The sequence below is a fragment of the Bos mutus genome, chromosome 1, assembly GCF_027580195.1.
Source record: "Bos mutus isolate GX-2022 chromosome 1, NWIPB_WYAK_1.1, whole genome shotgun sequence".
In the NCBI taxonomy this organism is placed as follows: Eukaryota; Metazoa; Chordata; class Mammalia; order Artiodactyla; family Bovidae; genus Bos; species Bos mutus.
The window spans coordinates 135,754,722-135,778,152 of NC_091617.1; the positions used below are offsets into that span (position 1 = coordinate 135,754,722).

General features: G+C 36.8%; 1 protein-coding gene across 1 annotated transcript in view; it reads left to right on the forward strand.

The window, feature by feature from the left end:
- The window catches only part of ACAD11 (acyl-CoA dehydrogenase family member 11), a 117,532-nt gene that overhangs the window by 49,203 nt on the left and 44,898 nt on the right, over positions 1-23,431 (forward strand). The window contains exons 6-13 of the mRNA XM_005906541.3: positions 869-1,010; positions 1,360-1,481; positions 3,918-4,024; positions 5,601-5,727; positions 15,941-16,018; positions 16,704-16,842; positions 19,142-19,249; positions 23,326-23,424. Of these exons, the coding sequence (XP_005906603.1) occupies positions 869-1,010; positions 1,360-1,481; positions 3,918-4,024; positions 5,601-5,727; positions 15,941-16,018; positions 16,704-16,842; positions 19,142-19,249; positions 23,326-23,424 (922 nt within the window). The remainder of the gene's footprint in view (positions 1-868; positions 1,011-1,359; positions 1,482-3,917; positions 4,025-5,600; positions 5,728-15,940; positions 16,019-16,703; positions 16,843-19,141; positions 19,250-23,325; positions 23,425-23,431) is intronic.

Sequence of the window (23,431 nt, forward strand, 5' to 3'; positions counted from 1 at the left end):
CCTACAGTCTATTCAAAACATAGCAGCTAGAGTGACCTTAATACAAATCCTATTCAGTTACTCTTCCTGTACAGACCCTCCAATGGAGTGCCTCCTCCCATATCCCATCCCTCCTACCTAACTTGAAGTATCCATAGGCATTGTTATCAGTTTGGTATGTATTCTTTCAACTTTGAGTATTCATTTGCAACCTTTTTATTTAAATAGGATCATACTGCACATATTATTCTGCAGATTGCTTGTATTTTCAGTTGAATGCCCTATGTTCCTAACATAAAAATCTATATTCCCTTGATATATATTGTTACAAAGTAGAATGAGGAAAGCTGTGTTATTGATTCCAAATTACACAACTCTTTTATCATGTTGCTATATGATGATTGATTTTATATTCATAAAACAAGCAGCATCTTTTATAACAATTGCCTTCTTGTATCTGCAGCATGAAATAACTTACTTTAAAAAATTACTGTTGCCATAGGAGTAAAATATTTGTCATGTTGCTAGATTCATTATTAGAGCATAGATTCTTAAATTATAGCTAATTGTTAGAATTTCTTCTTTTATTATAGTTAACTTCCAGTTGAATACTTTCAACTGCTCTTGCCGGCGCTCTTTAGTAGACATGTTAAGGCTATGTAAAGTAAAATGAAAAACTGAGAGCCGATCATGGAAGCAAGGGACTTGGCTTTACTCATTCAAGGCTATTAAATAAGTGAATTGTGCCACTGTGGGTAAAGACTGCAAACTACAGCCTCATATTTGCTTTTGATGGAAAATATGATTTTCAATATATTCTGTTTCATTTATTTCCTTATTTTAGTTGTTTTGGATTTAATATATTAAAATCTTTTAATTTTAATTACAGTCTCGAGTTATAGCTGTGCTTGATTGGGAGCTTTCAACCATTGGTCATCCTTTGTCAGACTTGGCTCATCTCTCGATGTTCTACTTTTGGCCAAGGACTGTTTCATTGGGAAATCAAAGCCATCATTTGCAAGAAAACATAGGTATGAAAACATAATGTTGCCTAAATTTCTGTTAAGGTAAAATCGTCTTTATTTCTTTCCATAATTAACAAAAGATAATTTTATAATCTTAGATAAACAGCTTTTATTTGTTTTTCGAAATGTTTTTAAATCATCTTTATTAATTTTTTTAAAGTGTGCCATTCTACTTTTAGTAGTTTGTGACAAAATATAATCATTTCTATATACTATTCTTTTGGAAATAAATACTTGGAACATGTTTTGCTTTGTAGAAAAGTGGTTTTATATTCAATTTTATATGTAATATGACATTTAAAATTATTCACCCTGACATTTTTATTAAAGTTTATAGTATGTACTGTTTTTATAGGGATACCATCAATGGAAGAACTGATTTCAATATATTGCCGCTGCAGGGGAATTAATTCTAATCTTCCTAACTGGAATTTCTTTCTTGCCCTTTCATTTTTTAAAATGGCTGGAATAGCACAGGTAATTAATTTTTTAATATGTGTTTCACTATTACTTACTGATGTACTCTTGAAAATATTTTTGGTTTTGTGGGATGGTACATTCTTTCTGTTTTTTTGGCCATGTAGTCACTTGGCTTGTGGAATCTTAATTCCCTAACCAGAGATTGAACCCAGGCCCTGGCAGTGGAAGCAGAGAATCCTAACCACTGGACCAGAGAATTCCCTTATATTAATATCTTTAGATCAATTTATTTTCCACAATGGCAAATACCAAACATGGATAAAATATAAATCCAGAGTTTACAGAATAGGAATTTGGCAAGGGAAAAGGTTGAGTAGCAAATGTGGTATAACAGACTAAAAAGATGGAGGAATGGAGAGAAAAAGACATAATGACAAAAAGAAAAAAGTATGTGAAAATTGGTTATTTCCTGAATATCAGTATAAGAAAGAGCTAAACTCCTAATGTGATATCTGATTCAGATTGTAAAGCCATTTATTAATCAGGGCTGACGGTGAGGAAAGAATTATCATTATATTTCCCAAAGCCTAGCACAGTACCTAGCATACAGCAGCCTCTTAATTATGTTTTTGAGTGAAGATAAGCAAAACTGTCTATTTTCCTAATAATATGACAAATTTTGAGAGAAAATTGAACATAAGTACAGTTTTTCTTTTAATTTACAGTTTAAACAAATGCATTCTTCATTATACTACCTCATTAAACTAATTCTTCATTAACCTAAGTTTGAATCTTTGTTTATTTAAGAAATTAAGATGCTTCATCACTGGCAAGGGGTTAGGATTTATAAGAAGAACAAGTAAATAAGAGATTTTAGAAACAAAAGGAATGGGAAAAAAAAGATTAAGGAAAATTATGGTTATTTTTCCCTGTCCTCAGAGTCCATGCTGTCCTCCAATACCTGAAATATCTTCAAAGAAATTGTTGTGTTCATCTCATCCTGTAGTTTAGAATCATATTAATCATATTAATTAATCTTGTTGCTTGGATGGATTTCTCACAATAAGGTTTATGGTATGTTTCTGTATTTGTCAGTTTCCACAAAAAAGATACCAAATAGGCTTTCAAATTAAAATGGATTTTCATTTCAAATGAAAACTTGACATAGTTTATGATTGAAATTAATATGTCATAAACTACTATATGTCATAAACTATATAGTAGTAACTTTAGAGATGATCATAACATTCCATACTAACTGCTACTGCTAAGTCACTTCAGTCGTGTCTGACTCTGTGCAGCCCCATAGACGGCAGCCCACCAAGCTCCCCCGTCCCTGGGATTCTCCAGACAAGAACACTGGAGTGGGTTGCCATTTCCTTCTCCAATGCTTGAAAGTGAAAAGTGAAAGTGAAGTCTCTTAGTCATGTCTGACCCTTAGTGACCCCATGGACTGCAGCCCACCAGGCTCCTCCATCCATGGGATTCTCCAGGCAAGAGTACTGGAGTGGGGTGCCATTGCCTTCTCCATCCATACTAACTAGAAATGTGGAATTGGAAATGATGGAAAGACTGTTACAATGTTAATATTGTATAAAGAATTTTTAGATCTTTAGATCTAATTTCATTAGTGAAATTTAGTTGATATTGTTTGGGGTAAGGGAACCAGAGAATATATTATGTTGGAAGCACAGAACATGGTGAGGTAAGAAAAAAAAAAGTTGAACATTCCACAAACACTGTTCAAAGGAGAATGCTGCTGCTGCTGCTAAGTCGCTTCATTTGTGTCCGACTCTGTGTGACCCCATAGACGGCAGCCCACCAGGCTCCCCCATCCCTGGGATTCTCCAGGCAAGAACACTGGAGTTGGTTGCCATTTCCCTTCTCCAATGCATGAAAGTGAAAAGTGAAAGTGAAGTCTTATCGGACTCTTTCCCACCCCATGGACTGCAACCTACCAGGCTCCTCTGTCCATGGGATTTTCCAGGCAAGAGTACTGGAGTGGGGTGCCATCACCTTCTCTGTCAAAGGAGAATAGTTTCACCTAAATTAAAGGTCCAAAAAAATGAGATAAAATATTCTTAGAAGTCATTTCATTGTCTTCTTTTTGGTTTTATAATTTTTAATTTTATTTTGATTTCTTTAGTTTTTTTTTTTTTCTCTACTATGAAGGTAGAACAGTGATCTTTAGAGATGATATAACTTGCCAATTTGGTATCTTTGGTAACTGCTGAAGTAATTTTGAAGTTTGGTTTGATTTCCAGCTATAATTCTGTTATGATGAGAGTATGTTAACCAGATGATAAGCGTGTAATACTTTCATTTGGAGTGGCATGGTTTTTCCTGCATGTAAATTAATAGAATTGATAGTCTGATTTATATCTTAGTACTTTGTAAGTTTAGTGATTCACATAGCTGGAAAACTGGGAAGACTGGATAGCTGAAGAATAGTTTTCATTGAATTTTAATCACTTTATGTTAATTTACTTATAGGGAATTTATCATAGATATCTTCTGGGAAATAATGCATCTGAAAATAGCTTTCAGTATGCCAATGTTGTGCAACCTCTGGCAGAAACTGGATTGCGGCTCTCAAAAAGGTAAGCAAAATATAGATTCCGTGTTTAACTCAAATAGAGCCTTTATTAGGTATGTGAGGGTCATAAGCTTTAGAAGGATAGGGATTGTTTTTATTGCTTACAACACAAAGATTACCGCTGCCAACCATGGTTATTCTTTTTTTTTTTTCAGTAAATCTCTTTTATGCATGAAAATAAGTTGACTTCACATATAAAGAAATATCAATTTAATGTTAAAAGGTTTCTCTTTTGCCAAGTTGAATTATAAACTTTTAAGGATATTGATAAAATTCTGAAACGTTCCCTTCTAATGTTTGTTACTTACATATACCTATTTAAAATTATGTATTATATAAGATAATTTATATCTTATGATTTATTAAGTCTAAAACTGTTGCTCTCTTCCATCATCAAATTGCATGAAACTGTATTGAGACATTTAAGCATCTTTTAATTCATATGTCCATTAGTGGAGCACTTCTGAGGCATCTAATACACTTTTTCAAACCATACCTCCATCTAACAGATGTGATGCAAGGGGAGGGTAAATTAGGGGACTGAGATTAACATATACACACTACAATATATAAAATAGATGATCAACAAGAACCTACTGTATAACGGAAGGAACTCTATTCAATATTCCCATAAGCTTTATGGGGGAAAAAATCTGAAAAAGAATAACTATATGTATATGTATAATTGAATCACTTTGGTATACCTGAAACTAACACATTGTAAACCAACTACTCTCCAATGTAAAATAAAAGTTAGAGAAAAAAAAAAAGTGTGGTAAATAGTACTTACTGAACGCATGAATGATGTTGCCCCTGGAAATTTTGCCCAAGCTACAAGTTTCCATGACATCACCTTGGAAGTGCAAGTGTTAGTTGCTCTGTGTGTCTGACTCTTTACAACCCCATGAACTGTAGCCCTCCAGGCTTCTCTGTCCGTGGAATTCTCCACACAAAAATACTGGAGTGGGTTGCCATTTCCTTCTCCAGGAGAACTTCCCTACCCAAGGACTGAACCCAAAGCTCCTGCATTATAGGCAGATTCTTTACCACCTGAGCCACCAGGGAAGCCTGACATCACCTTAGGACCATTGTATTTTACACTTCATCTTATACATGAATATTTGTGATCTCTATAACATAACAAATGACAGTGCTGCTCTTCATAATGATCTTTAAAGGTCTTACTTAAAATGACATCCTGCAGTTGTATTTGTGAGGCAGATACTAGGAGTGTCTAATTCTATTTGTGTCCAATTTCTTTGCCTTCTTGTTTAGATATTTTGATGAGTGAATTCAATAAAGATTTTAAACTCCCATTGATTGAGGTCATGCCAGGCTATGTTTTCTCCAAAAAGTGCTTTAAGCACTAAAGTTTAATGTTCAAAATAAAGTGATTCTGCATTCCTCCCATAACCATAAAAGGTTAAAAAAAAAAAAAGCTCCAAAATATGGAAGCTCTTTCTGAGAGATATTTATGGGGAATTGGGGGAAGACTTCACATTCTATTCAGAAATCTGTAATAATGATTTTGGACATCTTTGTAACTTTTTTCTTTCTTTGTAATCTTTTTTTAAATAAAGATCTTTCAGCACTGCATATTCACAGACTGATACTACACGTCAATTGTTTGTACAGACTAGGACAGGTCAAGAAGTTCTTACTAGGGTGAAGCAGTTCATGAAACAACATATCCTCCCAGTGGAAAAGGTAAGTATACTATAAGTAAACAGAATGTATTTGTGCTTCAAGACTACTGATGAATTACTTCTTTTCTCTCTTCTTCTAGGAGTACCCTGCTATCATTTCTTTGCAGTCAGTCCTTACCTAGATGCCCCTTCTCACCTTAGCACTGAACTGCTACAGAGCCTAATCCCGAAAAATTCCCAGCTTCTATAATACGCCAAGGGGATGCCACATAAATCTGTAGAATTAAAACTAAGTCAAAGGGAATTAGCTGCCTGTAAAGTTAAGATCTTTGAATAGAGTAAAACATTACTTTGAGCGTCTTTTCCTAAGGCAGTGACTTTCAGCCTTTTTTTGCTTTATGAGCCCCTTTGAAAATTAAAAGGACTTTATGTTAAACAAAAAGGGCATACCCAGAAAATTTTGTGTATCATTTAAAACTGTACATGGATACTACCACTGCTCCCCTCACAAGCTCCTGTTCTAAGGTGTTAAGTTTCAGTAAATTCACTGAGAGTAGACAAGTAATGTGACACACTCATTCATTCAGTTAACAAATAATAATTGGGTACCAAGTAATGGGTTAGGCACCTAGCAAGCCATTGAAAGTAAAAGGAAGAACAAGAAGACAGGACTTTGTACTCCTACAGAGCTTATACTTTAGCATGAAAGAAAGGCATTAAGAGATGATAAATGCTGTGAAAAAAAGATAAAAACTATTATGACTATATAAGGCATTCTTGACTCAAATTAGGTGGTCTTGGACAAATAAGTTTATCTCTCAGAGGCCCAATTTCTTTATCTACAGTATGAATAGGTATGTTCAGTTTCAGTTCAGATCAGTTCAGTCGCTCAGTCGTGTCCAACTCTTTGTGACCCCATGAATCTCAGCACGCCAGGCCTCCCTGTCCATCACCAACTCCGGAGTTCACTGAGACTCACATCCATCGAGTCAGTGATGCCATCCAGCCATCTCATCCTCTGTCGTCCCCTTCTCCTCCTGCCCCCAATCCCTCCCAGCATCAGAGTCTTTTCCAATGAGTCAACTCTTTGCATGAGGTGGCCAAAGCACTGGAGCTTCAGCTTTAGCATCATTCCTTCCAAAGAAATCCCAGGGCTGATCTCCTTCAGAATGGACTGGTTGGATCTCCTTGCAGTCCAAGGGACTCTCAAGAATCTTCTCCAACACCACAGTTCAAAAGCATCAATTCTTTGGTGCTCAGCCTTCTTCACAGTCCAACTCTCACATCCATACGTGACCACTGGAAAAACCATAGCCTTGACTAGATGGACCTTTGTTGTCAAAGTAATGTCTCTGCTTTTGAATATGCTATCTAGGTTGGTCATAACTTTCTTCCAAGGAGTAAGTGTCTTTTAATTTCACCATCTGCAGTGATTTTGGAGCCCAAAAATATAAAGTCTGACACTATTTCCATTGTTTCCCCATCTATTCCCCATGAAGTCATGGGACCAGATGCCATGATCTTCGTTTTCTGAATGTTGAGTTTTAAGCCAACTTTTTCCACTCTCTTCTTTCACCTTCATCAAGAGGCTTTTTAGTTCCTCTTCACTTTCTGCCATAAGGGTGGTGTCATCTGCATATCTGAGGTTATTGATATTTCTCCTGGCAATCTTGATTCCAGCTTATGCTTCTTCCAGTCCAGCGTGTCTCATGATGTACTCTGCACAGAAGTTAAATAAGCAAGGTAACAATATACAGCCTTGACGTAGTCCTTTTCCTATTTGGAACCAGTCTGTTGTTCCATGTCCAGTTCTAACTGTTGCTTCCTGACCTGCATACAGATTTCTCAAGAGGCAGGTCAGGTGGTCTGGTATTCCCATCTCTTTTCAGAATTTTCCAGTTTATTGTGATCCACACAGTCAAAGGCTTTGGCATAGTCAATAAAGCAGAAATAGATGTTTTTCTGGAACTCTTGTTTTTTCAGTGATCCAGTGGATGTTGGCAATTTGGTCTCTGGTTCCTCTGCGTTTTCTAAAACTAGCTTGAACATCTGCAAGTTCACGGTTCACGTACTGATGAAGCCTGGCTTGGAGAATTTTGAGCATTACTTTACTAGCGTGTGAGATGAGTGCAATTGTCTGGTAGTTTGAGCATTCTTTGGCATTGCCTTTCTTTGGGATTGGAATGAAAACTGACCTTTTCCAATCCTGTGGCCACTGCTGAGTTTTCCAAATTTGCTGGCATGTTGAGTGCAGCACTTTTACAGCATCATCTTTCAGGATTTGAAATAGCTCCACTGGAATTCCATCACCTCCACTAGCTTTGTTTGTAGTGATGCTTTCTAAGGCCCACTTGACTTCACATTCCAGGATATCTGGCTCTAGGTGAGTGGTCACACCACCGTGATTATCTGGGTCATGGATCTTTTTTGTATAGCTCTTCTGTGTATTCTTGCCACTTCTTAATATCTTCTACTTCTGTTAGGTCCACACTGTTTCTGTCCTTTATTGTGCCCATCTTTGCATGAAATGTTCCCTTGGTATCTCTAATTTTCTTGAAGAGATCTCTAGTCTTTCCCATTCTGTTGCTTTCCTCGATTTCTTTGCATTGATTGCTGAGGAAGGCTTTCTTATCTCTTCTTGCTATTCTTTGGAACTCTGCATTCAAATGCTTATATCTTTCCTTTTCTCCTTTGCTTTTTGCTTCTCTTCTTTTCACAGCTGTTTGTAAGGCCTCCCCAGATAGCCATTTTCGTTTTTTGCATTTCTTCTCCATGGGGATGGTCTTCCTCCTTGTCTCCTGTACAATGTCATGAACCTCAGTCCATAGTTCATCAGGCACTCTATCTATCAGATCTAGTCTCTTAAATCTACTTCTCACTGTCACTGTATAATCATAAGGGATTTAAGTCATACCTGAATGGTCTAGTGGTTTTCCCTACTTTCTTCAATTTCAGTCTGAATTTGGCAATAAGGAGTTCATGATCTGAGCCACAGTCAGCTCCCGGTCTTGTTTTTGCTGACTATATAGAGCTTCTCCATCTTTGGCTGCAAAGAATATAATCAGTCTGATTTCAGTGTTGACCATCTGGTGATGTCCATGTATAGAGTCTTCTCTTGTGTTGTTGGAAGAGGGTGTTTGCTATAACCAGTGTGTTCTCTTGGCAAAACTCTATTAGTCTTTGCCCTGCTTCATTCCGTATTCCAAGGCCAAATTTGCCTGTTACTCCAGGTGTTTCTTGAGTTCCTACTTTTGCATTCCAGTCCCCTATAATGAAAAGGACATCTTTTTGGGGTGTTAGTTCTAAAAGGTTTTGTAGGTCTTCATAGAACCGTTCAACTTCAGCTTCTTCAGCGTTACTGGTTGGGGCATAGACTTGGATTACTGTGATATTGAATGGTTTGCCTTGGAAACGAACAGAGATTATTCTGTCGTTTTTGAGATTGCATCCAAGTACTGCATTTCGGACCCTCTTGTTGACCATGATGGCTACTCCATTTCTTCTAAGGGATTCCTGCCCGCAGTAGTAGATATAATGGTCATCTGAGTTAAATTCACCCATTCCAGTCCATTTTAGTTCGCTGATTCCTAGAATGTCAATGTTCACTCTTGCCATCTCCTGTTTGACCACTTCCAATTTGCCTTGATTCATGGACCTGACATTCCAGGTTCCTATGCAATATTGCTCTTTACAGCATCAGACCTTCTTCTGTCACCAGTCACATCCACAACTGGGTATTGTTTTTGCTTTGGCTCCATCTGTTTATTCTTTCTGGAGTTATTTCTCCACTGATCTCCAGTAGCATATTGGGCACCTAATGACCTGAGGAGTTCCTCTTTCAGTATCCTATCATTTTCCCTTTCATACTGTTCATGGGGTTCTCAAGGCAAGAATACTGAAGTGGTTTGCCATTCCCTTCTCCAGTGGACCACATTCTGTCAGACTTCTCCACCATGACCTGCCCGTCTAAGGTGGCCCCACATGGCATGGCTTAGTTTCATTGAGTTAGGCAAGGCTATGTTTCTAGTGTGATTAGATTGACTATTTTTCTGTGAGTATGGTTTCAGTGTGTCTGTCCTCTGATGCCCTCTTGCAACACCTACCATCTTACTTCGGTTTCTCTTACCTTGGACATGGGGTATCTTTTCACGCCTGCTCCAGCTAAGTGCAGCTGCTGCTCCTTACCTTGGACGAGGGTATCTCCTTACCACTGCCCCTCCTGACCTTGAATGTGGAATATTACTAAGTCATAAAAAAGAATGAAATAATGCCATTTGCAACAACCTGAATGGACCCAGAGATTATCATGCTAACTAAAAGAAGTCAGACAGAAAGACAAATGTCATATGGTATCATTAACATGTTGAATCTGAAAATATGATGCAAATGAACTTATGAACTTATTTATAAAACAGAAACAGATTCACAGACTTAGAAAACAAACATGTTTACCAAAGGGGAAAGGTGAAGAAGAGGGATAAATTAGAAGTTTGGAATTAACATATATATATTATTATCTATAAAATAGATAATCAACAAGGACCTACTGTATAGCATAGGGAACTCTACTCAATGTTCTTTAATAACCAATATGGGATCGAAAAAGAATATGTATATGTATAACTGAATCATTTTGCTTTAAACCTGAAACTAACACAACATTGTAAATCAACTCTACTCCCTGTAAAATTAAAATTTTTAAAAATAAAATAAAATTCTGAACTTTGAGGTTTTAAAAAGAAAATACAACACTTTGAGTTGAAGATGGCAGACTGAAATCTTGGACAAATAAAATCCCCTTGAATTAACAATAAATTTTTTAAAGTGTATTTTTAAAAGCACAAAAATAGGAGAAGTACACATCAGAGGACTAAAGGTTTTGAAAAGAGAATGGAAATTGGATTTGGAAAGCAGAATGATCATACCAAAGACTAAACCTTAACAGAAAGCCACATTTCAAGAGAATTTCAAAGTGAGCGGTCTTTAATACAGGTGGTAACCAATTTTTTCTTTTTACAATGGACCCCTTATGATTGCCTGTTATGAAGAGCAAGAATGAGAAGAGGAAGAGAAATCAAGATATTTGATTGATAAATAAACCTGTAATATGTGGGCTGCTTGGGCTGGTTCCTAACACTACTGGGTAGCAGCAGTGATTGCTCCATACAGAAGGCTGCCAGAGTACTCTAAAAAAGCAGATGATCTGTTTCCAAAAACCCAGGGCTTCATATGATGGTTAGTGGTCCAGAGAAGAGTTCTCCACCTTTTTTTCCCCAGTGGGGGATTTGGTGTAGACCCCAGCTTGCCTATCAGCCTACCTGATTTATTCAAAGGAGAGTCAAGTGGCAGAGGAAACCAAGTAGCCTTGTTCTTTCATTCCTAAATGTAAATGAGCAATCCAGGGAAGCACAGAAGAGGTGTTACGAATTGGATCATGATACATCTGCTGAACCTCATCTCATGTAGCTACTAAAATATTTACAAAGAATTTTCAATAAAATGCTTTGTGATAAATTTAGAAAAAGCAGTCTATAGTTTTAAAGGAAAGATTTGTCAACATTGTGTGTGGCAAGGAAAGCCATAACCATTTTCTGTTTGCAGATTTTTCAAATTTAAAGTATATCTAATGAGAGCTTTTTCTTCCTTTAAAAACTTGTACTAACATCTGTAAATGTTTTATCCTGTAGAATGATTCTGAACAGTACTAATCCCTATTTCTGAACACACTCATTTGAAATGATGCTTGGGGAAAAGTAATTAGCTTTTTCAAAATAGGTGAGAAAACCTATACAATTCTGTCCACTATGATTATAACTATATTTATAAAAACTAGAACAGTCATATCTAGAAAATAAGATTGTATCATATAATACACTAACATCTTAATATTACATATCTTTAGTAGTAAGATTCCTGATGATTTTTTCTTAATACTTTATGTATCTTCCCAACTTATAACAGGAAAAAAATAAGGTTCAATTTATGCTCTTCTAATGACCTTTTAAAATTCTTTGGATATCATAAAGTAAGAACATAAGAACCCATTATCCATTAAAATGTTAAAAGGTAATTCTTCCTAGAGGGGAGGGAGAGGGAATTGGTGGTAATCAAAAGGTATAAACTTCCAGTTATAAGATAGATAACTAGGAATGTAATATACAGCATGATAAATACAACTTACAGTTATGTGTGAAAGAAAAAATTTTTTCTATTTCTTTAATTTTATATCTATATGACATGTGTATATTCACTAAACGTTGTGATAATCATTTCATGATGTATGTTAGTCAAGTTATTATGCTGTATACCTTAAATATATACAGTGCTATAAGTCAATTATATCTCAATAAAACCGGAAGAAAAAAGGAAATGAAATAAAGGCAATTCTTCTTATTTAAAATGAATAAGGAGTCTTAAAATAGCATGTAGAACAGAAACTAGCAACATGACATACTTGAGAACACACTTTTAATATAATGGTAACATTAGTCATATTTTTTACTGAATCTAATAATATATTAGGGAAGAATTCTTGCTTCTTTTTTTCTAACAGACTTAAGTTTAAAGTGAAAAATGTATTATATTGCAAAATTACTTATAGGCTCAGATTTAAGACTATGAACTAACATACTCCAAAGCAGTGTGTCTGTCAGTGAATGAGAAAGTTAAATATTAAAGGTGATATCTGGGGATAATTGATCAGGCACCAAGCATATTTTCTGTTTTCCTTTTCCATCAATAAACTATTTTTTCATACTTTAAGAATTAAAGAAAGATTATTTGGGATAAATTATTTTAATTCTGACTTCTACCATACCACATATTGTTGTGTTGTTTAGTCACTAAATCTTGTCCGACTCTTTGCAACATATAGATTTTGCAAAATTCCAAATCAGTCGACTTTAAACAGAAGTATTAAATAATACTTCCCTCATAGCTCAGTTAGTAAAGAATCCATCTACAATGAAGGAGACCCCAGTTCAATTTCTGGGTCGGGAAGATCCCCTGGAGAAGGGATAGGCTACTCCAATATTCTTGGGCTTCCCTTGTGGCTCAGCTGGTAAAGAATCTGTCCACAATATGGGAGACCTGGGTTCAATCCCTGGGTTGGTGAGATCTCCTGGAGAAGGGAAGGCTCCAGTATTCTGGCCTGGAGAATTCCATGGATTATACAGTCCATGGGGTCGCAAAGAGTCAGATACAACTGAGCGACTTCCACTTTGACTTTTCACTATTAAATAATACAAATTTTTAAATAATTATATCAATGGCATAATGAAAACTGAGCACTAAAGAATTGATGCTTTTGAACTATGGTGTTGAGAAGACAAGTGAAAGTCCTTTGGACTGCAAGGAGATCCAACCAGTCCATCCTAAAGGAAATCAATCCTGAATATTCATTGGAAGGACTGATGCTGAAGCTGAAGCTCCAGTACTTTGGCCACCTGTTGCAAAGAACTGACTCATCAGAAAAGACCCTGATGGAGGGCTTCCCTGGTGGCTCAACTGGTAAAGAATCTGCCTGCAATGCAGGAGACCTGTGTTCGATCCCTGGGTTGGGAAGATCCCCTGCAAAAGTGAATGGCTATCCACTCCAGGATTCTGGCCTGGAGAATTCCATGGACCTCAGTCCATGATGTCACAAAGAGTGGACATGATGAGCAACTTTCACTTTCATTTGGTGCTGGGAAAGACTGAAGGCAGGAGAAGAAGGGGACAACAGAGGATGAGATGGTTGGATGGTATCATGGACTTTATGGACTTGAGATTGAGCAAACTCTAGGAGTTGGTGATGGACAGGGAAGCCTGATGTCCTGCAGTCCATGGGGTCACAAAGAGTCAGACATGACTGAGTGACTGAACTGAACTGACAAATGGCATAGTGTAATTTCTCACAACTATAGAGTCAAACAGAGGTAGTCACAGATGCGAATTTGTACACGTATTACATAACACATTTCTTATCAAACACAATTGCATTACTATTTCCATGGCAACATGAGGGATGGAAATGATAATAAGTAACAACCATAAACAGGAAGTCTTCCAACTTAACTTACTTCCTGACAGAAATGACAAGTACTGTTCATTGTGGTGCCTGTGAAAGAGCCATCCTTTGTCTTCTTGAAGTTTTAGATTAGCCATGCTTCAATAAAAGAAACATTTTAGCATATTTACTTATATGACTGTAATTTGGTGGAACAATTTTAGAAAACAATTTTTAATACAGAGTTTTGACCAATGTTCATAGCCTTATTTCAGTAATTCTATTAGCCTGTATGTAGGAAATAAGTACAGCATTGTTTTAAGAGCAAAATATTGGAAAATGTCCTTATAGTCCAATATTTTAGTTCACAGATTAGAGATTACTGTTATTGTTTTTATGTAGCTAGTTGTTAAATTTCAACTTACCCTTGTATTTATCACTTTATTTATTTACTATTCCTTCTTACAACCCAGATGTTCCTTCTTGGATCAAAATCCTTTAATGAGAATTTGCTAGTAAATGCTTATTTTTCTTTCTTTTCCTCCCCCTCCAAATTTGAAAAGGGAAGTAATGATTCTCTCTGTATCCATCATATCTTTTAACCACTCATATTTTCCTTCCATTGAATTTCTGTGCTTCATTCAAGAAAGGAGTAATTTCTTCAGATCTTTCTTTCAATTTATTATTATTTGAATGTAACTAGTCCATCTTTCAACCTTGCATAGAGGGGTGTATCTCATTATTTGGATTGTGTCAGAATTGCCTAGAGAGCTAGTTAAGATTACAAAAATAGGAATACACAAGAGACTCATCGAGGAAGAATACAGCCTGAACCCTTGTATTTTATCAAGTGATTCTGATGCCCACCAAAGTTTGAGAATCACTGCCATTGTGTTTTTGAATTTAATTACTATGGTTTTTCTTTGCCTCAAGTTGTATTCAGTCTTTTTCAGGTTTGTCTACCCAAGTTTGATAGTCCTTTGTCGGCCTCTTAATTCCTTCTTTTATTCCTGGAATCTATTGGACACAAATACTTTTTATTCTGTATTTAATCATTATTCTATCTGTGGCCTTTGGGAGTATGATTCTATTTTGTTAAACTTTTGTTTTTGCTAATTCTTGCTAATGGTGGCTTATTACCTTGAGTGTTTAGTTTTTTTCATTCTGGAATCATGTTCTTTGGAATGGAATTTTATCTGCAAGGATTAGTCAAGACTTTTTTTAAAAAGAATTTTCCTCCAGAGTGAATTTGCTTTTGCTTCTGCAGTACTTTTAGGTACTGTCACCAGGAACACTGTAAACTTAATTTTTGACTTGAATCTTTAGGGCCACATAGGTCTGTGAATTCAGATCTCAAACTTGATTGAAGACAGGCTGCAGGTTAGAAATGTTTCTTTTTTCTGTTCCATCCTGTGAATGGTCTTATTCAGCTTTTTGTTTTTATTTTCTACTTTTTTCCACTTAGGTTTTGCAGATCAGGCATCCTGGCTTTGATGCAGGGAAGTGGTGGTCTCTGATCCCTCCTCTTTCCCTGTTTCTGACATTTGGTTTTGCCTGCTTATGTGGCCCATTGGAAATTAGGATCTAGGCTAATATGGATCAGCCTACACCCTCCAGACAAACTTGGTTCCAGTGCTCACTCATGCCTAAAGTCAGACATTTTTATTCTTGGCCTCTGAGGAGTTTCCTTATTTTCCTTTCAGCACAGCTATGTATTATTACATGTATTTTTAAAATTATTTTTAATATTTTACCCAGCATTTTTAGTTGTATTACCCTGGGAGAGGATTCTATGACCATCCAGTATGCCATCTTACTGAAAATGGTACACTCAAATCTTGGTGTAGGATTTTGAAAGTTAATTCTCTAATACCAAGGCAGCATAATTTTGTGAGGAATAAAATATTGTATTATTTACTATAACTATATATTACATATGATTATATATTACACATATAATTATATGTCTTAGCCTGGGCCCTCGTTTCCAATGGGCCACATAGGCAGGAGTCAGGAAGCAAAACCAAATGTCACAAATAGGGCAAGAGGAGGGATTGGAGATCACTGCTTCCCTCTACCAAAGCTAGGATGCCTGATATGCAAAAAAAAAAAAAAAATAAAATTTTTATAATTCTGTGTCTGATTTTAGAAAGAAATTTTACTGATTCAATAGCAGCTAAAAGAGCTTTTCACTTAAATATGTTTATTTACTTTGGATATTAGCAGCTTATGGCATTACTTTTATTAACTCTAACTAATGAACTTTTTTATCCTTTTATACTTTTAGGAGGTAATTGAGTTCTGTGTTCAAAACGAAAATTCAGTGGACAAGTGGAAAAAACCTTTAGTAATTGATAAACTCAAGGTAAGAAAAATAAGAGAACCTTAAAACTGGACAATTTATATGCAGGTTTTATTTGAGAACTTAGTTTGTTGTCGCTTCTCTTGTTATATATGTAAAGGATAATTATATCAATTATAACTTTTGTTATATATGTAGAGGATAGTTATTCAAGTATACTTTTTAAAAAGAAATTTAAAAATAGAATCTGTAATATACAAATTAATTTACATAGTGTGTTGTGTGTGATATGTAATGAAGACAGCCTCTTATAGCTATTCAAATTAAAAATACAATCAACACTCTCACTTGAGACTGAAGCTGAGGCAGAGTATTTGTCCCACATAGACTTAATCTAAATTCATGTTTTCAAATGTTAACACATGTTAGAAATTGAAGTGCACAAAATAGTGTATTTGGCATAATTACACTCAAATGGAAGAGATTTTATAATAGCTATGATTCAGTAGGAAGCACTCAAGTAAGTAAATTTAGTTTTTCAGCCAAATATAAGGAAGCTTTGTGGAAAAGTCATTTATTTAACCATTGAGAAAATGTTGATTTATAATGAGTTAATGACGGCACATTGTAGGGTACGATGAAGTAATTTCATAAGTTTGAAAGGCATAAATACCAATATCTTTTAAAAGTAAACTATTTGAGGTTGTGATAAATTATGGTCACTCTGGTATATTCATCATCTTGACAGGAAATGGCCAAAGCAGAAGGCCTCTGGAACTTGTTTTTGCCAGCTGTAAGCGGTCTCACCCAGGTGGACTATGCCTTGATTGCTGAAGAAACAGGAAAATGCTTTTTTGCTCCAGATATCTTTAACTGCCAAGCACCAGGTTACAACATTATTTTAAATCATAACATAATTCTTAGATATTTTAAGCAGTGTTTACAATTTCTCTATTTTTTGACAAGGAAATTTTCCTACACAGTCATTGATTTATAAATTTGTAATTTTACTTTTTAGTTACTTTCATTTAAATGTTAAAAAATGGATCTAATGTTCTCATTGTATTATTCTTTTATTAAACATCATTGCACTGAGTATTAGTGAATAGAAGTTACGATCAAAGGGATTGGCATTATAAAATTTCCAATTTTCTGACTCAGTATTAAATATATCTGTGGTTAGTTGGAATGAATAGAGTTTTAAAATCTTTTGGTTAGCCTCACTGTCTCTCCACTTACTTGCTCACTCTTTTATCAGTTGCCTACTATATGCTAAGTACCATTTTAGGAACTCGGGATAGATGATGAAATACACAAAGTTTTCTGCCATCATGGAGCTGACATTCTAATAGAAAGAAACAAAAATAAACACCAGATAGATTAAATAAGTAATTTTACAGTAAGTTTGAAGATGGAAAGTTCTTTGGAAGAAAAAACCCCAGCAAGGTAGGGAAGTGCTGGAATGCTGAGAGATGGGGAATATGTATTACAATTTATTATTAAGATGAAAGGCACAGGATAGGCCTTATTGAAAACCTGACATTCAGTTAAGACTTAAAGAGGGTGAGAGAGTCAGCCATGCTGAGATCTGGGGTAAGAGTTTTCATAACATAGAGAACATAAAGTACAAAGGCCTTAAAGCATGAATGTGATTGGTGTATTTTAGGAATAACCAAGGAGGTTATTGTGGCAGGGAAAGAAAAGTAAAAGATATCAGAGGGAAAGGGTCTTCTTTATATGTTGGGACTTAACAAGCAGATGACAGCTTATACTTTAATGAAATGGACATTTGAGCAGAGGAATGACAAGATTTCTCTTCAGTTTTTAAAGGATTCCTTTGGCTGCCATGTTGAGAATTAACAAAAGGAGAAGGATATAAGCAGGGAGTCTTGTTGTGATGGTCCTGAGTGATGAATGATAGGGATTTGTTCAGGGAAGTAGCAGTGGAAAGAGTGAGAAGTGAAAGATTCTAACTGTATTTTGAAGGCAGAGCTAAAAGGATTCCTGGTTGGTTTTGGGGTATTAATGGAAGAATCAAGGATGCCTTCAAGGACTTTCAGTTCAGTTCAGTTCAGTCGATCAGTCGTGTCTGACTCTTTGTGACCCCATGAACTGCAGCATGCCAGGCCTCCCTGTCCATCACCAACTCCCGGAGTTTACTCAGACTCATGTCCATCAAGTCAGTGATGCCATCCAGCCATCTCATCTTCTGTCGTCCCCTTCTCCTGCCCCCAATCCCTCCCAGCATCAGACTCTTTTCCAATGAGTCAACTCTTCGCATGAGGTGGCCCAAGTATTGGAGTTTGAGCTTCAGCATCAGTCCTTCCAAAGAACACCCAGGGCTGATCTCCTTTAGAATCGACTGATTGGATCTCCTTGCAGTCCAAGGGACTCTCAAGAGTCTTCTCCAACACCACAGTTGAAAAGCATCAATTCTTCGGCATTCAGCCCTCTTCACAGTCCAACTTTCACATCCATACATGACCACAGGAAAAACCATAGCCTTGACTAGACGACCCTTTGTTGCCAAAGTAATGTCTCTGCTTTTGAATATGCTATCTAGGTTGGTCATAACTTTCCCTTCAAGGAGTAAGCATCTTTTAATTTCATGGCTGCAGTCACCATCTGCAGTGATTTTGGAGCCCCCAAAAATAAAGTCTGACACTGTTTCCACTGTTTCCCCATCTATTTCCCATGAAGTGATGGGACCAGATGCCATGATCTTAGTTTTCTGAATGTTGAGCTTTAAGCCAACTTTTTCACTCTCTTCTTTCACTTTCATCAAGAGGCTTTTTAGTTCCTAGCAGAGTATATTTGCAAGATAACAGGCAAAAGTTAGCCAGTAAATTATTTTCCTCAGTCCTAATTGAGTCAAAACTCACTAGAACCATGCTTCATTGGGATGAAGTAGACAAGTGTCTGTGATTCAGAACAAGCTGAATAATAGGCACCAAATGCCATGTAGTTATGACTGCTTATGGCATACCTTCATTGTAAATTATATTTATTATTATGTTTAGTCTATGGCCATGCCACCCTGAACACACCTGATTTCATCTATTATGTTTCAAAATATTTTTGTTAGTAAATATTAGAAAGATTCATGTCTCTTATCTATATAAAGTTTGGATTTCATATTAGTACATTTTTAAATGCAAAATTAATGCTTTTCTTCATTACATGCAGACACAGGGAACATGGAGGTGCTCCACCTATATGGAAGTGAGAAACAGAAGCAGCAGTGGCTAGAGCCTCTTCTTCAAGGGAATATTACCTCCTGCTTCTGTATGACAGGTAAGAGCAAATCAGTCACGTTCTCCCATTGTGCACTCTTGAGGTTATTATGGAGGAACTAAAGAAATGTGGGATGTGGCTTTGTGTTTAGGCAAATTTTTCTGTGACCAGAAATATGAAAGTGTTTGTTGTGAGCCCAGTTTTAATATTTTGGCATTTTAAAATGTGCAGAATAAAATCGTCCTCCACTTTGGGAGGATACCATATGTTTTCTGGTAGCCTGCTTTAGCAGCAGAGTAAACCTAATTTCTGGAGAAGGCAATGGCACCCCATTCCAGTAGTCTTGCCTGGAAAATCCCATGGGCGGAGGAGCCTGGTGGGCTGCAGTCTGTGGGGTTGCAAAGAGTCGGACACGGCTGAGTGACTTCACTTTCACTTTTCACTTTCATGCATTGGAGAAGGAAATGGCAACCCACTCCAGCGTTCTTGCCTGGAGAATCCCAGGGATAGGGGAGCCTGGTGGGCTGCCGTCTATGGGGTCCCACAGAGTCAGACACGACTAAAGTGACTTAGCAGTAGCAGCAAACCTAATTTCATAATATTTTGACTTGCATTTAAAATTGCCTTCTAAGGTCGTTTAAGATCTTTTTTACCTTAGTGTATGAAACATTCATCTTTGTGATAATTTTATACTGACACTTAAAAAGTACTCCACTCTGCCATAAATCAAAAAAAATAGAACTTTTACCCGTGTTGGTCATATAGCTCAAATTATAAATTATAATCATGTGGGCTGATGAAAGTAGGAGCATGCTAATAAAAGTGGGTCTTGGTATATTTGTACATAGGAAACAGTTAAGAACTCTTACTCAAAAAACAAAGTCATTGTTTTATAATTGAGTTAGAATTAAACTAAGTTTCATCTGGCCATCAATTTATCAGAATCTATTATCCTTCTATAACACTGCATGCATTTATAATAGTAAAACTGGGACCTCCCAGGTGGTCCAGTGGATAAGAATCCACCTGCCAATGCAGGGGACATGGTGTGATCCCTGATCCGGGAAGATTCCACATGCTGCAGAGCAACTAACTCGTGCAACCCAGCTACTGAAGCCCATGCACCTAGAGCCTGTGCTCTACAACAGGAGAAGCCACCACAATGAGGAGCGTGTGCACTGCAACCAGAGAGCAGCCCGCGTTCTCCACAACCAGAGAGCCGGGGCGCAAAACAAAGACCCAGCACAACCATAAATATAAATTAAAAAAGAAAACTTTTAAGTAGAAAGCTCCTTTTCTAAAGAAAGAGTGTCTCTTGTTTTAGAAAGGGAACACATAAACTATTTGAAGGATACTGCTCAAAAGAGCAGCATATTAACAAATGCAGATTACTATGATTTAGAACTAGCCTGTTAAGTTCTAAAATGCAATGCTGTAAAGCAGTCTTCTAAAGGTGTCCTATGGAAAGCTTTCTGAGGACAATAAATGTTGAGCTGGTTTTATAGAATGCAAAATAGATCGATGACAGCATTACTGATAGAATTTGAAAGGCACAGTTAGAAGTTGTTTAAGATACTACAGAAATAGTGTCAGAGATGTAGAAAACAAGCTATGGTTACCAAGGGAGCAAGCGGCAGGGAGGGATAAATTGGGAGATTGGGACTGACATATACACATTATACACACACACACATGTATATAATAGATAACTTGTATATAGCCTACTGTATAGCACAGGGAGCTAATGACCTGTATAGGAAAAGAATCTAAAAAGAGTGGATATTATGATTCACTTTCTTGTACAGCAGAAACTGACACAACATTGTAAATCAAATATACTCCCAAAAAAATTAATTTAAAAAAAGTTGGTTAATATACTAAACCTATGGTGATCAAGACCACCCCCAAGAAAAAGAAATGAAAAAGGCAAAATGGTTGTCTGAGGAGGCCTTACAAATAGCTGTGAAAAGAAGAGAAGCAAAAGGCAAAGGAGAATAGCAAAGATATACCCATTTGAATGCAGAGTTCCAAAGAATAGCAAGGAAAGATAAGAAAGCCTTCCTCAGTGATCAATGCAAAGAAATAGAGGAAAACAGTAGAACAGGAAAGACTAGAGATCTCTTCAAGAAAATTAGAGATACCAAGAGAACATTTCATGCAAAGATGGGCACAATAAAGGACAGAAACGGTATGGACCTAACAGAAGCAGAAGATATTAAGAAGAGGTGGCAAGAATACACAGAAGAACTATACAAAAAAGATCTTCACGACCAAGATAATCACGATGTCAGACATTCTGGAATGCAAAGTCAAGTGGGTCTTAGGAAGCATCACTATGAACAAAGCTAGTGGAGGTGATGGAATTCCAGTTGAGCTATTTCAAATCCTGAAAGATGATGCTGTGAAAGTGCTGTGCTCAATATGCCAGCAAATTGGGAAAACTCAGCAGTGGCCACAGGACTGGAAAAGGTCAGTTTTCATTCCAATCCCAAAGAAAGACAATGCCAAAGAAAGTTCAAACTACCGCACAGTTGCACTCATCTCACACGCTAGCAAAGTGATGCTCAAAATTCTCCAAGCCAGGCTTCAACAGTACATGACCCATGAAATTCCCGATGTTCAAGCTGGATTTAGAAAAGACAGAAGAACCAGAGATCAAATTGCCAACATCTGTTGGATCATCAAAAAAGCGAGAGTTCCAGAAAAACATCTACTTCTGCTTTATTGACTATGCCAAAGCCTTTGACTGTGTGGATCACAACAAACTATGAAAAATTCTTCAAGAGATGAGAATACCTGACCACCTGACCTGCCTCCTGAGAAATCTGTATGCAGGTCAGGAAGCAACAGTTAGAACTGGACATGGAACAACAGACTGGTTCCAAATCGGGAAAGGAGTACATCAAGGCTGTATATTGTCACCCTGCTTATTAAACTTATATGCAGAGTACATAGAAAAAAAAATATGTCGGGATGGATGAAGCACAAGCTGGAATCAAGACTGCCAGGAGAAATATCAATAACCTCAGATATGCAGATTATACCACCCTTATGGCAGAAAGGGAAGAAGAACTGAAGAGTCTCTCTATGAAAGTGAAAAAGGAAAGTGAAAAAGTTGGCTTAAAACTCAACTTTCAGAAAACTAAGATCATAGCATCTGGTCCCATCATTTCATGGCAAATAGATGGGGAAATAATGGAAACAGTGACAGACTTTATTGTCTTGGGCTTCAAAATCACTGCAGATGGTGACTGCAGCCAGGAAATTAAAAGACGCCTGCTCATTAGAAGAAAAGTTATGACCAACCTAGACAGCATATTCAAAAGCAGAGACATTACTTTGCCAACAAAGGTCCATCTAGTCAGAGCTATGGTTTTTCCAGTGGTCATGTATGGATGTATAGTCATGTATGGACTATAAAGAAATCTGAGTGCCTAAGAATTGATGCTTTTGAACTGTGGTGTTGAAGAAGACTCTTTGAGAGTTCCTTGGACTGCAAGGAGATCCAACCAGTACATCCTAAAGGAAATCAGTCCTGAATATTCATTGGAAGGACTGATACTTTGGCCATCTGATGCAAACCCTGATGCTGGGAAAGACTGAAAGCACGAGGAGAAGGGGATGACAGAGGATGAGATGGTTGGATGGGATCACTGACTCAATGGACATGAGTTTGAGTAAGCTCCGGGAGTTGGTGATGGACAGGGAAGCCTGGCATGCTGCAGTCCATGGGGTTGCAAAGAGTTGGACACGACTGAGTGACTGAACTGAACTGAACTGATGGTGGGGAAATCTGGCTTGCAAATATGTAGTACAGATTTCCATTGTATGAAGTAAACAATGATATTTTTAATGTGTGTTTGATGATTAGAGAGAGGATTAAGTGAGTTGTAACCCAACTCATGTGTCACTGAGTAAGCCAAAAACACAATTTGGATAGCTGATCTATCTGAGTTGTTCTAAATATTTCATTCATTCTCTCAGTGCACATTTATTGAATACCTACTATGTGTAATGTTAGGAAGATGAAAAAGACAAAGATGCCTCTGTCATCAGGGAGTTCACATTTCTTTAAGTGTCTTTTATAAACCAGTGGTATCTGCCTGCCTGTAAATTCAGCCTTTGCTTATTTGTAGAGCCCGATGTAGCTTCAAGTGATGCCACGAATATTGAATGTAGCATTCAGCGAGATGGAGACAGCTACATAATTAATGGCAAGAAATGGTGGAGCAGTGGTGAGTA